Below are 16,925 nucleotides of genomic sequence, written 5' to 3'. Positions count from 1 at the left end.
GTGGTTGTATTTTTATATGGGCTTGTTGTCTTGTATGTGGAAGGACTGGGCCTCAAACTGCGGTGTTGCCAAGGTTGGGGGGGCGGGGGGAGTGATGATGGTGTGGCATTGCATCCAGTCTGGATGAAACAGACTATTGTGGTTGACTGTGAATTGATGGTGCACGTTTTTGACTCTTTTACTGCATAATTGTGCTACCATTTGTGCTTGCTATCTTGTGTGTGCTTGTGCTGTGTGTGACTGCTGGTACTGTGTTTTGCACCTTGACTTCGGAGTGATGCTACTTCATTTAGCTGTATTCATGTATGGTTGAATGGGAATTGAATTAAATTGAAGTGACCAACATACTGAGTCCACTGTAGATTACACCCTTGTGGAAGAAGGTAGTTTTCAAACAAGTTTACATCATACCTGTATATATGGATATCTTTGCACTTTCCAATTCTATCACACCATTCTTGGACTTGTGAATCCAGAGTGGGGTTCAAGTCACTGTCATACACAATGACGGTATCGGCATCTATCAAGTTAACCCCTGCAGCACCGCCGCGAGTGGAAAGGATAGCACAGAAGATTCGCTTATCGGTATTGAAGAGTTTCATCAATGCCTGTGAGGAGAAATTTCACAAAGTTTAAATGCAACAAATGTCATGTCATGCGGGTCAGTGATAATAAATCTGAGGAATGCACACAAAATACTGGAGGAACTCAGCAAGTCAGCCAGTGTCTATGACCAAGACCCTTCATTAGGACTGAAAGGAAGGGGGAAAACGCCAGAATAAGAAAGAGGCAGGAGGGGACGCTGGCAAGTGATACATTAGACCAGATGAGGGGGAAAAGCAGGGATGAAGTGAAAAGCTTACTTATACATAGTCCTAAGGGGAAATGACGGTGGTAGCAGTTGAGATGTTGAGTAGTGAGAGTCATGAATAAAAGGTGCATGGGGCCAATCAATTCAAATTTAGGTACGTAGAAACCTTCTCATGGAAGGAGGTGAACATCTGGAATTCACACCCTCCGAGGATGGTGGAGGTCAGGGTCATTTGATACATTTAAGGTGGAGATAGATTTGAAGGATCGGGGAATTGAGGATTTTGGGGAAATGCTACAGAAGAGGAGTTCAGGCCAGAATATATCAGCCATGGTCATACAGAATGGTTGAACAGGTTTGACAGATGCAGATAAATTTGGGACATTTAAGAGACTCTTGGATAGGCACATGGATGATAGAAAAATCGAGGGCTATGTAGGAGGGAAGGGAGTTAGATTGACTTTAGAGTAGATTAAAAGTTTGCTGAACCATGTAGTACCTGTAATGTGTTGTATTGTTCTATGTTCTAGTCATCAGTGAACCAATTGGGTTTGTACAATCCAACAACTTTATTGGTCACCTGGGGCACCACACAAAATTTCACATGTTCTGAACTCAACTTCACAGCTTGCTGCAATATCTTACAGGCACCCCTGCATTATAACCACTAGACTTGTAATAATCCTAATGCTGAACTTTTGCTATTCAATACAAGTCAAGGACACCTGATCTTTCAACATTTTTCTTATGTGTTAAACCTATTGTTGACAGTCCATGCAGTAGGCCCTAAATAATATCTTAACTACAGTAGCTTTGGTGCCACAATAGCGTAGAGGTTGGCGCAATGCTATTACAGCTTGGGGCATTCTGGAGTTCAGAGTTCAACTCCAGTGCTATCCTGTACGTCTTCCCTGTGGTCCTCCGGTTTCACCCCATTGTCCACAGACATATTGGTCAGTTAACTGGACATTCTAAACTGTCCTGTGATTATGTTGAGGTTAATTGGGTTTGTTGGGGGTTACTGCAGTGACGTGGCTCAAAGGTCCACACTGTGTTGCTAAATAAATAAATTCCTACTGTGGAGGAAAAGAGATCCCTTTAATCTTCCCCAAATCCTGACGGCATTTTACTGTGCCTGTAGTAAAGCGAGGGAAGATTGCCTTAACTACGCAAATAGGAACTATATTCTGCAAAATTATAACGTTACACCACAGCTATTAATTGTAAATTGTAACAATCAAGATTAGTTTAAATATGTTACATAAAAACAGCAGGCTAAAATAATAGACACAAGCGATCCTGCAGATGCTGGAAATCCAGAGCAACACACACAAAATGATGAACAAACTCGGCAGGTCAGGCAGCACCTATGGAAATTAATAAACAGCCTACATTTTGGGCACAGACCATTCATCAGGACTGGAAAGGAAGGGGGAAGATGCCAAAATAAGAAAGTGAGGGGAGGGGAAGGAAGTAAAAGCTAGAAGGTGATAGGTAAAGCCAAGCTAAATTAGTTTTCTTTTGAGAGGCATACCTGCCGTTGGGTAAGGCGAACATTTCCGTCAACTCTCACAAAAGCAAAGCTGTGGTAGTCCAGGAAACTCTCCAAGATGTCCAGCATTTGAATCATTTGTGTGAATATCAGTACTCGCCGCCTTTCTGATTTTAATTTATGAAGCAGAACAGCCAGTGCCTCCAATTTCCCTGGGTAGAGAATAACTGGTATTAAATTTAAACTGAGCAACTGTCCAAATGGTGGTGGGCAGAGACAGCAGGTACTAATTCTTAGATAGTGCCTCAAAGTTTCTAGTCAGGGATTTTGGTCAACTATAGTTCCGTGAATACTGCTTATACATTTATATTTATTGCATTTTTTATTACTGTGTTCTTTATCTTATTGTGTTTTATTTCTGCATTGATCCAGAGTAATAATTATTTTGGTCTCCTTTATACCCATATTCTGAAAATGACATTAAACCATCTTGAAATGAACTTTTCCAATTAAGCAGAGGAACTGAAGGAGGTTCAGGAGAGTACTTTCTCCCTTCTTACTTAACAGAACCAGTCTGGGGTACAGAGGAATTGCCCACATGCCTTCTGTTGCTGAACTCCGCTAACACTCAGACTTAGCGGTTAGCATGACACTATTACAGCTTGGTATGTCAGAGTTCGGAGTTCAATTTTGGCATCCTCTATAAGCAACTTTGTACATTCTGTCCCATGTGCACATGAGTTTCCTCCGAGTGCTCTGGCTTCCTCCCACAGTCCGGAGATGTACTGCTTAGGAGGTTTAATTGGGCATTGTAAGTTATCCCATGATTAGGCTGGGGTTAAATCAGGGGTTGCTGGGCAGTGCGGCTCGTTGAGCCTATTCCACACTGCATCTCGATAGATGAATCATTTAATGAATAAAGGGGGACTGGCCTAGGCTTCCCTGTGGATTTGCATAGACCCTAAGGACCCCATGTCTAATGGTATTGCTCCTGGCCTAGAGAGGAACATGACCAATGGGACAATGTTCAGCTTAAGGCAGGTGGAGAACAGGAATGGGGATATTCTTCTAGGATCCTGAAGCAAAGGACAAGGCTCCCTTATTTCAGGTTCCATTATCTTTACAGATTGGTTGTTACTTATCACGTATACATCGAAACATCCGGTGAAATGCATTGTTTGTGTTAACCAACACAATCGAAGAATGTGCTCGGTGCAGCCCGCAAGTATTACCAAACATTCCAGCACAAATATGGCACGCCCACAATGTTCAGCAGAACATCAACAGTAAACGACTCCCTCTTCTATCCTCCCACCTGCTCAGACACACAGGCCTCCAACACCATGGAAAGACCATGATCGTTGATGTCATATGACATGGGACATAATGAACTCTAGCTATAATGAATAACTCTACATGAATTAAGATGGCGCCGGTAACTGGCGACTCTGCGCGTGCTCTCCTGAGCAAACTGCCCTCTACACTATCCTATACCCAAGAAGCCCTTCTAAACCTTCAATCTGCTTCATCTAGCAAGATCAACAACACCCTGGCGAAGCTACTGACCCAGCTGGAGACCACCGCGCCAGATCTGCTTCTTAAACTCCGGACCACACCTGGACCCCACCAGCGAGGGCTGGTCCGAGGCCCGCCACGTTCCCGGAGACCCGCGGTCTGCTACCGTGCTGGAGCATTTGGAGACGCGGCCAATCCTGAGAACATCTCCGGAGCAGACGACCACACAGAAGTGAAGTCGGAGACCTCAAGATGCCCCAAACGCTTCCCCAGAGCGACCACCATAAAGCCCCCTTGGTGGACATCCACAGCTGCCGGAAGGGAGGCCTCCGCCGCCGACCTCGGAAATCGAGCCCAAGGCTCGGCTGGAGCAGAGGCCTCCGCAACCGTGGCTCAGTTTACGGACTTGTTTCAGCCAGGAGCCCAGTCCCCCGGGATTAAGTGTCGGTTTCGGGGCCCGACCCAATCTACAGCCCGGGCCCCCGGAAGTGGCAGCGGAGCCTCCCCCGTCACTTGGCCCGACCCGGAGCGCCCGACGATGCGAGCCACTGATCGACCCACGGGATGCGTCCACCACCCTCAAAGAGCTGACAACAACACACTGCATCAATGGAAACCTGGAAAGATGCACTATTTACCGAGGATACATGGGAAAAGAGCTGGGCTGCTGGTCAGATTGAAGCTGAGGGGCTTCAGGGTCCCTAAGCCCACCATCCTACTAGCTAATGTGCAAGCCATAGAGAACACGGTGGATGATCTTAAAGGGAGACTCACCTACTTCAGGGAGATGCAGAACTGCTGTGTATTCTGTTTCACCGAGACCTGGCTCTCCCCTGCCACCCTCGACTGTGCCATCTGACCAGAAGGATTTTCGATCCATCGGATGGACCGCATGGCGTCTTCGGGAAAGACGAGGGGAGGTGGTGTCTGCCTACTGATCAACACTGCGTGGTGCTCGGACACAGTGGCACTGACAAGCTCCTGCAGCCCGGACCTGGAACACCTGTCGGTGAAGTGTCGCCCCCTACTATCTTCCATGGGAATTCACGTGGGTCATACTGACAGCGGTCTACATTCCTCCCCAGGTGGATGTGGAGTGTGATTTGAACATACTGTATGCCAACATCAGTGAACTTGTTGTTGGCCACCGCACCAGATCTGCTTCTTAAACAGATCTGGAGGTTTTGTATCCGGAGGCTTTGCTCATTACAGCCAGGGACTTTAACCAGGTCAACCTCAGAAAGGCGCTGCCAAAGTTATACCAACACGTCTCCTGCCCCACTAGAGGCCTAAGTATACTTGACCACTGCTACACAGCAGTCAAGGATCCCTACCGTTCCGTCCCACAACCTCACTTCGGAAAATCGGACCATCAGGCCGTACTCCTCCTCCCAGCTTATAAACAGAAACTGAAGTGGGAGGTCACGGTGTCAAAAGTAGTGTCACGTTGGACGGAGGAAACGGATGAGGTCCTCCGTGACTGCTTTGAATCAGTGGACTGGTTAGTATTCAAGGACTCAGCAGCTAACCTCGATGAGTATGCCTCAGCTGTCACGGACTTTATTTGGAAATGCACGGAGGACTGTGTATCTTGCAAGACAATCCGGGTATTCCCGAACCGGAAACCTTGGATGAATTATGAGGTCAAGTCCCTTTTAAAGGCTAGAGCTGCGGTTTTTAGGTCCGGGGATACCAGTTGCTACATGGAATCCTGGAGTGAACTCTGGAAAGCCATTAAGGGCGCCAAGAGGCAATATCGAGCCAAGTTGGAAGCCCAGGCTAACCAGAGGGATGCCAGTAGACTATGGCAGGGTCTAAATGAGATCACTGGACACAAAGAAAAGGCTGGGAATATCAATAACTGTGGCACTTCTCTTCCTGACGAACTTAACGTATTCTATGCAAGATTTGAACAGAAAAGGAGCGTCTCGCTCCCTCCGCATGAACTGGACCTGGTGGCATCGAGATTCATCGTCACCGAGGAGGACATTAGAAGGGCCTTCCTGAAGATAAATCCAAGGAAGGCGACGGGCCTGGATGGCGTCCCGGGACGGGTTCTCCAGGCCTGTGCAAGCGAGCTAGCTGGAGTGTTTGCTGACGTCTTCAACTGCTCCTTGCTTCAGTCTAAGATCCCCTCGTGTTTTAAGAAGGCAACAATAATCCCAGTGCCGAAGAAGAGCAAGGTGGCATGCCTGAATGACTATCAACCTGTGGCTCTGATATCAATTGCTATGAAGTGCTTCAAGCGATTGGTTATGGCACACATCAACCACAGCCTACCGGTCAACCTCTACACTTTGCAATTCGCCTACCAGAGCAACAGGTCAACAGCAGATGCCATCTCTCTGACCCTACATTCCTCCTTAAAACACCTGGAGAATAAAGACGCATACGTAAGGCTCCTTTTCATTGACTACAACTCTGCCTTTAACACCATCATTCCAAATAAACTGATTCCTAAGCTCCGGAACCTGGGTCTTAGCACTCAGACCTACAGCTAGATCTTCAACTTCCTCACAGACAGGACCCAGGTTGTAAAAATAGGGGACAAGCTCTCCTCTACAATCACTCTGAGCACCGGTGCCCCACAAGGCGGTGTACTCAGCCCCCTGCTGTACTCACTGTACACCCATGATTGTGTAGCCGAGTTTCCATCAAACTCAATATACAAGTTTGCTGATGACACAACAATTGTAGGCCGTATCTCGAGTAATGACGAGTTTGAGTACAGAGAGGAAATTAAAAACCTGGTGACATGGTGCAAAGACAATAACCTATCCCTCAACGTCAGCAAGACGAAGGGATTGGGCTTCAGAAGGAGTAGCAGACCGCACAACCCAACTTACATCGGCGGTGCGCAAGTGGAACAGGTCAAAAGCTTTAAATTCCTCGGGGTCAATATCTCAAATGACCTGACTTGGTCCAACCCAAGCAGAGTCCACTGCCAAGAAGGCCCACCAGCGCCTTTACTTCCTGAGAAAACTAAAGATATTTGGCCTGTCCCCTAAAACATTCACTAATTTTTATAGATACACCATAGAAAGCATTCTTCTAGGGTGCATCACAACCTGGTATGGAAGTTGTCCTGTCTAAGACCGGAAGAAGCTGCAGAAGATCGTGAACATGGCGCAGCGCATCACACAAACCAATCTTCCGTCCTTGGACTCAGTTTACACCGCACGCTGTTGGAGCAGTGCTGCCAGGTTAATCAAGGACATGACCCACCCAGCCAACACACCTTTCATCCCTCTTCCCTCCGGGAGAAGGCTCAGGAGCTTGAAGATTTGTACAGCCAGATTTGGGAACAGCTTCTTTCCAACTGTGATAAGACTGCTGAACAGATCCTGACCCAGATCTGTGCCGTACCCTCCAAATATCCGGACCTGCATCTCGGTTTTTTTGCACTACCTTACTTTCCATTTTTATATTTTCTATTTATGATTTATAATTTAAATTTTTAATATTTACTATTGATTTGTAATCCAGGAAGAGGGAAGCGCAGAATCAAATATCACTGTGATGATTTCTATCAATTGTTTGGCGGCAATAAATTATAAAGTATATATATATGTGCCTAAGACTTTTGCACAGTATTGTATGACAGTGATATCAAATCTGCTTCTGATTAAAAAAACAGATTTCGATTCAGTTACTAACCTGAGTCAAACTGTATGAGCCTTGGGTCAGTTAACTGAAGTGTTGTCGTAGACGTAATCCGCTGTAGTTGCGGGAAGTATGGAACCAGTTCCTTCTTCAGATTATACTTGAAGAGCCGCATGTGATGTATGTATGGAGGTGGAGGGTTGAACGTGTACAGAGTTGGTGGAGGAGCCACTGCGTTCAGAACAGCACAATGAACCCTACAGCAAAGAAGCAATAACAGTTTCAATGTTCAGAGACTGCAGTTGGGACTACAAAGTAAATTTTACTCTATTACATTGCAACTCTTGAACTCAATTCCCCCCATACTTCACTCATAAAAGGTCCTGATACTGAAAGGTATTTTCAGATTGGTTTATTGATCTGAAATTAAGGATATCAGCAGCCTAGTATGTTGGAGAATTTCCTCCAGTAATCTTATTGCTGAAGCAGAAAATCTACTGTAACAACTAATAGGAACTACTGTAATGATCGTGATGTGATAGAAGTACCTACCTTTTTATAATGTCCTGCATACTATCTTGCCTCTGGTCTGTAGTTAAGATTGCCTGTGACAAGGCGTCTGTCTGTTTCCAAGACGTCTCTGTGCCAAGTGGGTCACTAATTGACTGCTGAGAATTGCAGCAGTTCACATAACCAGAGGAAAGCCATGAATTCACTGCCGATTTGTGTTTGGTTAGTCTATATTCACCAATCAAGAAACAGACTCCTAACAACTCTGTACCATACACCGGTACCACAGAGCAACGCCGCTCGTTTATCAAAAATATTCTATCCAAACGCTCCTTTGTAAGCCTTTTCTTCTCTTCTATCGAATCCTATAAATAAAAATGGCATTCTTAACTGTGACTGAACATATAAAGCATTGAACAAATGCAATTAAAGAGACCATCAACACCGCTGGAAACCTAGGGGTTAGGAACAATAGAAGGACAACAATTCACACTGAAATTATATCCTCTATGGAGGGGATAGATCAGCTACAAAAATGAAATAGATCAGCTGATTGAGTGGTATCGCAACAACAACTATGCATTCAACGTAAGACCAAAGAATTGATTGTGGACTTCAGAAAGGGTAAGATGAGGGAACACACACCAGTCCTCATCGTGGGATCAGAAGTGGAAAAGACGAGAAATTTCAAGTCCCTGGGTGTCAATTTCTCTGAGGATCTATCATGGGTCCAACGTATCGATGCAGCTATAAAGAAGGCATGACACTGGTTATATTTCATTAGAAGTTTGAGGAGATTTGCTATGTTACCATAGTCACTCACAAATTTCTACAGATGTACCATGGATAGCTTTCTAACTGGCTGCATCACTGTCTGGTATGGGGGGGGTGGTCTACTGCACAGGATTGAAGTAAACTGCAGAAAGCTGTAAACTCAGTCAGTTCTGTCATGGGCACTAGCTTCCCTAGCATCCAAGACATCTTCAAAAGGCGATTAAGGACCCCCATCACCCAGGACATGCCCTCTTCACATTGCTTCTTCCCCCTCTGCCATCAGATTTCAAAATGGACATGATCACTAACTCACTCAACAGACACAAAATGCTGAAGGAACTCAGCAAGCAAGGCAGCAACTATGGAAAAGGATAAACAGTTGACATTTCCAGCCAAGACCCTTCATCAGGACTGAGCTCCTCCAGCATTTTGTGCGTGTTGCTTGGATTTCCAGCATCTGCAGATTTTCTCATGTTTGTAACACTTCTTTTTTTTTATATACATATACACATATATTGCAATACATAATAAAAACTGTAAATTACAGTAATATATTTATCAATATATGCTAGTGATATTAAACCCAATTCTGCTTCTGAATAAACAGTCAATGTTTGGACAGAGACCCTTCATCCTTTGGCCAGAAACGTCGACTGTTCATTCCCCTCCATAGATGCTGCCTAACCTGCTGAGTTGCTCCAGCATTTTGTGTTCCTCTGGATTCCCAGCATCTGCACAATCTTTCGTGTTTAGAAATTACATCCTTCTACCAGTAATAATTCAGCAGCATTTGCATTGGCAGTAGGTTTTAACTACAACCTGAAAAGTTTACAAAGGCAGCTTCTACAAATATAAAGACTGGAAATTAACTTGTGCACATTTTTGATCAATTTAAGATCTTACGGATTCTCATTTCTCCCTCAAGCTCTTGGCGTGCACCTTTTCAAACTGATATTATTGAAGAACACCATGGATATCCAGAAGTTAAATGAAGACTACTGTAAACTACTCACCTGTGCAGCAGATCCTAGAGAGGATATAGGTCTCAGGATTGCTCCCTGCTCACCAGATGCGGAGCTACCAACTGTTCTAGTTGTGAGAAAAGACGCTGAAAAAATGGACAAGAAATTTTAGACCTGATGCAAGTGCAGGTACTTCAAACAGAGCATACAAACAACAGTCTCCCAGTGTTTACCTTGAGTTGAAATAGGGTTGGGAACAGAAGAAGGCGGCATTCCTTGCTGGTTTCCTGAGACAGCAGAGGCATTATGAATGGCACTGCCCTGTGATGGTGCCTGTATCACAGCCTGATTCTGGTGACGCATTATCTGCTGTCCGGGTGCTGACACAATTTGGAGAACGTTACCTGCAATTAAGTGAAATTAAATGATACTCTCATATAATATAAAAGGTCATAATTTCCCTGCATGTTAGTGCCCATGGCCTACTTATTTCCGAGGAACAGAAGTAAATCATACCTTTAACTCAATATTTGAAACCCCCTAATTTCTAAGGGGATTTAAATCAAAGTGTAAAGTATTAGCCTCGAAGAGGACCACAACCTTCTTATAGGATTTGGAGGCTTGTACGCCTCAATGACCTGGGGAGCTATGTTTGCTGGAGTCAGGGCTTTACGTTTTGGCTCTTGGTAGGGTCACCTATGCCAAACAGTTCAAAGGGTAGAGGCCAGACAAAGAGTGGTCCACCAGCCTCCAGGTTCTGATGTTCAGCTCGGAGCTAACAACCCCGACTGGTCAAACAAAATTGCTACAAAATCACCAATGAAGAATCTTTCTACATCCCAGTGCGACAGTATTCCTGAGTCTCCACCCGGGACTTACATGACTGACAGTAGTGAAAACCAAGAGGCAGCTACTGACACTATCAAGGAAGCCCTGAGCACCACCAGAGATGAAGGACCTTCATTGGTGCCTTTCAAGTGCCAGGGGCGTAATAGGTAGTAAAATAAATAAGTAAAATATTCGGTTATGAGACGTGCAAGGGGAAAACAGGAAGGGCAAACTGTTCTTGGAACAGAGGTCAGTAACAGAAGAACAAAAACTTAATGCCATTGGGGAAAATAGTAAAAAATTGGAACATGCTTAAACATCGGAACATGTACAAAATTGGATAGGGAAATTGTGAAGGGGACATAAAGAGGTTACAAAGGGTTTATTTGGTGGGTTAAGTGAGTGGGTAAATAGATGGCAAGTGGAGTAAAAGTGGAATAAATGTGAAATTACTGATTTTATCAGGGAAAAAATAAATAAAGGCAGAATGTTACCTCAGACATGGTTAAATTAACAACTTACTAAGAACCAATTCATCTGCAGAACTTTAGGCAAATTACAGCAACGTAACCATTTATAGACCAATTTCCTGGACAAGTTAATGAATACTGGCCCGATATAGAAAGATAACTAACAACGTAGCCAGAGGGTGGCGAATCTGTGGAATTCATTGCCACAGATGGCTGTGGAGACCAAGTCATTGAGTATACTTTAAGCAGAAGCTGATAGGCTCTTGATTAGTCAGGGCATCAAAGGTTACGGAAAGAATGGGGTTGAGAGGAATAATAAATCAGCAATGATGGGATGGCAAAGCAGACTCGGTGGGCTGAGTGGCCTAATTCAGCTGCAGTTAGTCTCATCTGGACATGACCCGCTGACAATTCGATGCAAACATTTTCAATATAAATACTCATTTGAAAGACGGGTGGAAAAGAGATCACTTTTTGTGGCTGAGAAATGTACAGATAGGCAAGAATTATTAAACTGTGTAAGAGCCCATGCAGTGATTGCTTATACGAGATGTACCTTGTAACTGAAGATGTTGGCCTGCGGTAAGTTGGCGCAACTGACTGCTAGACAATGTGAACTTGTTGCCTTGGAAGTGCAGCGTCACGGGCTGACTCGTCTGAGTACCCCGTCCTTGCCCGCCAGCTATGGAGGCTAGCTGGGCGATGCTGACGACTTCTCCACCTGCAAGGGAAGGCAGCATGAGTTACAATGCCGAACGTAGAATCAAACCTTTCTTTTAAGTGATTAGTAGATCTGCACGTAAGCTCTACTCATGCAAGGTCATCTACAGTGCTCAAACAAGGTGTCAAAGAAGTTTATGCAGGAAAAGCAAAGTGAAATCAAGTTGGAAGAACTTTTTAGGAAACTGGCCAGGAAATTGATTATACAGCCAGCATTTGGAGTTAAAATGCAGCTACCATGATCTTTAAATTATCAGCCAATGATCAGAGAAGGCACACTTAAAAAGTAATATTGGTTCATTCCCTGTAGCTTACTAGCCCATTCTGTTAGTAAATTATAGAAAAATGTATCATTGATCAGAACAACTTGAACTATTTTTCATCAGAGGGAGAATTAAATCTACAGATAATCAAAGGACTAATAAAATATCCTTTTCCTCCTCTTTCCTCTCCAACCCCACAACCATAACAATTTTTAAAAAATCAGATGTATTTCTATTTTCTTCTTGAATTTGAAAGTAAGTTAACTTGAAAATTGTCACCCGGGACTCTACATCTTACCAGATACCGACAGTCTTTATACTGACGTAATTGATGGATTTCTATGAACAAGCTCGAAGAGAAACGATGGAACATTTCAGAATTACTCATGTTGAAAGCTACTCATGGGTAACGTTGAGTCTGTTATAATCAGCTGCCTGTAAAACTTTAAATGACACCCTGTTTCTGTCAGTGCTAGGAAAGTGAGGTGCATTTTTTTCCACTGCCTTTCCAAGAGAGCTCACAAACAGAAATTGCGTAATGAGTTAAAAGTCTGTGCCTAAGTTTAACAAGCGTCCCCGACCTCCCAGATGTTATCTTCTACCTTCTGCAGACATATCAATCTAGCTCCCAGGCAAGTTCTATAAATCACTAACTGAGTAGGGACTCAGTTCATTTTCACCTTAACTATACTTAACCAGGTGAAAGTACAAAAGCACTTTGTAGATATTACCAGATTTCATTATGACAGAAGTCACTTCAGGCCAATGCATTGATACTAGCTCACTGAGCAACTGCATTCCTGTACTAATCCTCCCTCTAACCTATTCTCACCACATTCTTGTCCACTCCTCCCAGATTCTTACCTGCGCTGCAGTGGCCAATTACCCTTGTGTCAAGAGAGGAACCAAGAACAGTAGATTCTCCCTCAAACCTATGCAGTCAAGGGAGAAGGGACAGACTCCACAGATGGCACCAGACTAAATCTACATAGCTACAGAGTCCTGATGAAGGGTCTCAGTCCAAAACATTGACTGTTTACTCTTTTCCATAGATGCTGCCTGGCATACTGAGCTCCTCCAGCATTTTGTGTGTGTTGCTTCAGCTTATGTTAATACACACTGTGTCACTCCAATCGACAGTTAAACAAGCTGAACTTCACCACTCATTCCAATTCCTAAATTTCAAGTACAGGTTGAGTAGCCTTTATCTGAAATGCTTGGGGTCTGAAGTGTTTTGAATTTTTTTGGATTTTGGAATATATAATGAGATAGCTTGGGATCGCTGTCATTTCAGACTCTAAATTTATGCGCTACCGTTAAGCACTCTTTGTCTTATACTTGCCCAAAACACCTGTGTACTGTTGCAGCCGTTCGGTGTGTTAGATTTTCATCAGTGATGATCCTGGTAAACTTATCAATGAATTTCTCTACTTCGTGATCAAGCAGATGCTTTATCACAGTCTTTAAAAATTTAATACTGTGCCTTTTCTTAAATTTCCTCCACTAGTCTGTCTAATATTTACAATTACCTTCAAGTTTCAGTTTATCATGATAGATCTCTGCTTGTTGCATGATAAGCATACCATTAAACAGCGTATGTTTACCCAAACACCGATGAATCAACTCTTTCAATACACAATCGAGATCTTCATTTTTTGCTTTATGAAGTGCTTTTCTATTTCATTAACTTCTGTTCATTACATATATGTGGTCACTTCTCAGAACTATCTGTGGTGCACAGAGGCGTGCATATCACCAAGGAACCTTCTCAGTGCCTTGTGGAATTTTTCATATCTGACGTCATGTAAACGCTCAAAAAAAATTTCAGACTTCAGAAGCTCTTGGATTTTGGAATTTCAGATAAGGAATACTCAACCTGTATAATAATTGGTATTTATCTATCACTTGCACATCAAAACAGAGTGAAATAAATCTGAATCTAATTAAAGTGAGCAATTGTTCAGATTTCTAGTCAATGTAGCAATGTGGAAAACACCTATTCCTCCCTGAGGGGGTGGAGAAGATTGGCAGAAAGTACTAAAATCATTATAATAGGCAACATTTCGTCAACAATGAAAACCCTGCAGCTTCTGCAAACCCCAAACATAATTCATCGAATAGTTATTTCTTTTAAAAATAGTTTCTTGCATCTTTTGCAAAGGCAGTGCATTATCCATAGGATAAATTTATTACCAGGTCTGTGCTCAGTATCAGAAAGACATGCTAGAAGGCTACGTACATACAAAAGTGAAGCAGAAGACAGCTTTTTGTTCCGTGGCCATGAAGCACGGCCAGATCTCGTCTAAAGAAAATGTCAGCAGATGGATTAGTCCTTTACCCAAGATAGATTTGTGTAGACAGGGCAGCAAGAGAGAATTTGAAAAAAAAAGGCCATATAATCGGCTGCTTGTGAGGGTCAGACCCTACCAGCAAGAAATGAGAGAGTCATGCAACAGTAAAAAGTGGGAGAATGAGGCAATATTTGTGAGGCCACTTACTAGGCAGTCGTGCCTGGGCCTGGGAGGATAGCACCAGCCTCTGATGCAGCACATTAGTTGTCGGGACGGTGTGAACGGAGGTGGCCTGTTGCTGGGCCTGGCCAGAGTGCAAGGTCTGTCCCTGCTGGGTGACCTGGCCTGCTGTGCTGACCAGTGCTGGACTGGCCATGCTAGAGGAGATGGTGCTGTTGACCGCCTGCTGCTGTCCTGGCGCACTGGCAGACGTCTGAGTCATCTGTAACGGAGTCGCTGCTGGAAACGACAAGGTGTTGGTTTGTGCTGGCCAACATACGAGAGAGGTGCATCAAAAATCACATTCACATTTCATTCCGTGTAAACTCACCGTGCCTCCGGTACAACTGTGATCAACATTGAGAAATGAAATACCCACCTAGTTACTGGAGATAACATGAGATTCTGCAGATGCTGGAAAGCCAGAGGAACACACACACACACAATGCTGGTGGAACTCAGCAGGTCAAGCAACATCTATGGTAATGAATAGTCAACATTTTGGGCCTTCTTCAGGACACTGATGGGACTGGACCCAAAAGATTTATTGCTCTCCATAGATGCTGCTTGACCTGCTGAGTTCCTCCAGTATTTTGCGTGTGTTGCTTGGAAATAACTAGCTACTGCTCCAAGCAGGTGCAATTAATAAGTGTGTGTAATATTTAAGTTCATTGCTTCCTCTGTATTTTACATGAAGCTACAGGGCAATATAGAGCAGCTGCATTCATTCTTGCTGCAATTACAAGAAAATAGTCTCAAATCAAAGATTTGAGCTCACATTCCATGGTAACATTCCTAGTGAAGAATTGAACAAGTACTGCACTACTGGGACGCAGAAACTTTGGAATTGGTTGTTAAAGACCCATCTGGCCTCTTGGGGAAATGTGGAAAAAATAAACTTCACTGCTGCATCTGTACATTTGGAGAACTGACAAGTTCTTCAAAAACTGCAAGAGCAGCAACCAGAATTTTAGTTAATGCTAGATTGATTATAGCATATTGTAAAGGTGAGGTGGGTGGCTGTGAGCTTTTGACCACCTAACATTGTAAATACAAACTGAACAGCTGCACACTGGATAGGAAAGGTTGGGACGTTTATGGGACAAATGAGGACTAGTAAAACTAGCTTAGATGGATATTTTGGTTGGTATGGACCAGAAGGGCTGAGGAGCCTGTTTCTGTGCTATAATATTCTACGACACCAATTTAATTCAATGCATTGGCAGTAATATAAAGCTACCAAGGGTAGATTTTTTTTTTGTTTATTTAGAGATACAGTCCAGAACAGGTCCTTCCAGCCCTCCGAGCTGCACTGCATAGCAACCCATTTAACCTTATCTAATCATGGGACAATTTACAATGACCAATTGACATACTAACCGTTACATCTTTGTACTGTGGGAGGAACCCTGGGCACAGAGAGGAAACCCACACATTCCACAAGGAGTACATACAGGCTCCTTACAGATGACATCAGAATTGAACTCCAAACCCTGACGCCCCAAGCTGAGATTTTATCGTGCTAACTACTAAGCTACTATGTAGATTTACTACCTACAACCCAGGGCATTCTCCTTACACTCTACCTTGTCAATTTGTCATTTTTTTTCAAACCTCCTTCATTGAAAAAATAAATGTAAGACATGTTCAAGATACAAATAAAAACTAATTCTAACTTTCTTCTAGTTTAAAAGTGAAGCAAGGCCACAAGAAGCCTACTGGATCTGACTAAACTATGGCCTGGTGGGATCAGTGAGACTACTGAATACCCTGCCACCACCAAGGAGGTCTCGTCACCAGAAGTTTACAGTTCATTGGTTATCTGTACAATGCACTAAAAGCACTTTTGAAATATATATATATATTTTTAAATTTACTCATGCTAATATTTTGGTTTATGCACTGTGTGTGACATATGCGCGAGTGCACCATGGTCTGGAGGAACATTGTTTTGTTTGGACGAATATAGTACAGTCACATGACAATCAACTCGAACTTTATTCATTGCACTTTCTGGAGGATTTAGATTTAGCTTCCTTTATCTACAGAAGTAGCCGAAGTTTCTGTCTATTTTACATTTCCTGAGTAAGCTGACTTGCCTTGAATTAGTGGCTTCAATCAAGAGAAGCCTGATGTTAGAGAGAGACAGAGTGTGTGTGTGTGTGTGTGTGTGTGTGTGTGTATGTATGTGTGTGTGTTTGTGTGTGTGAACAGACTGAGTCAATTTTCAATTTGAAATTCACATTCCAGTCCAGGAATGTTAACAGACTGGTTGCTTCCAAGTCTAGCCACTGGAGGAAGGTGGGTTGGAAGGCAACTAGACAAAGGCAGATGGGGATAATTTGTTCACTGTGTTACAGTCCTGCAAAGTGCTGTTTATTTCTCTGTAATGTTGTTTTAATTTATGCATAGTCAGATGACAATAAACATCAACTTGAAAGCCTGCTACGCCAGCATCTCTTTGAAC

The 16,925-nt window shown here is 43.4% G+C and overlaps 1 protein-coding gene across 11 annotated transcripts in view; it reads right to left on the bottom strand.

Moving 5' to 3' along the window:
• The window catches only part of ep400 (E1A binding protein p400), a 244,722-nt gene that overhangs the window by 92,007 nt on the left and 135,790 nt on the right, over positions 1 to 16,925 (bottom strand). For 9 of the 11 annotated variants that reach the window (XM_072240806.1, XM_072240814.1, XM_072240809.1 and 6 more), the window contains 8 exons: positions 14,447 to 14,725; positions 11,522 to 11,686; positions 9,901 to 10,071; positions 9,719 to 9,813; positions 7,974 to 8,296; positions 7,476 to 7,678; positions 2,346 to 2,515; positions 412 to 608 (listed from right to left, as the gene is read on the bottom strand). In XM_072240806.1, coding sequence (XP_072096907.1) covers positions 412 to 608; positions 2,346 to 2,515; positions 7,476 to 7,678; positions 7,974 to 8,296; positions 9,719 to 9,813; positions 9,901 to 10,071; positions 11,522 to 11,686; positions 14,447 to 14,725 — 1,603 coding nt within the window. The remainder of the gene's footprint in view (positions 1 to 411; positions 609 to 2,345; positions 2,516 to 7,475; positions 7,679 to 7,973; positions 8,297 to 9,718; positions 9,814 to 9,900; positions 10,072 to 11,521; positions 11,687 to 14,446; positions 14,726 to 16,925) is intronic. The other 2 variants (XM_072240811.1, XM_072240817.1) reach the window with 2 other exon arrangements.

Source organism: Mobula birostris, chromosome 22, assembly GCF_030028105.1.
Source record: "Mobula birostris isolate sMobBir1 chromosome 22, sMobBir1.hap1, whole genome shotgun sequence".
NCBI classification, from domain to species: Eukaryota; Metazoa; Chordata; class Chondrichthyes; order Myliobatiformes; family Myliobatidae; genus Mobula; species Mobula birostris.
This window is presented reverse-complemented; position numbering and strand designations above follow the sequence as displayed.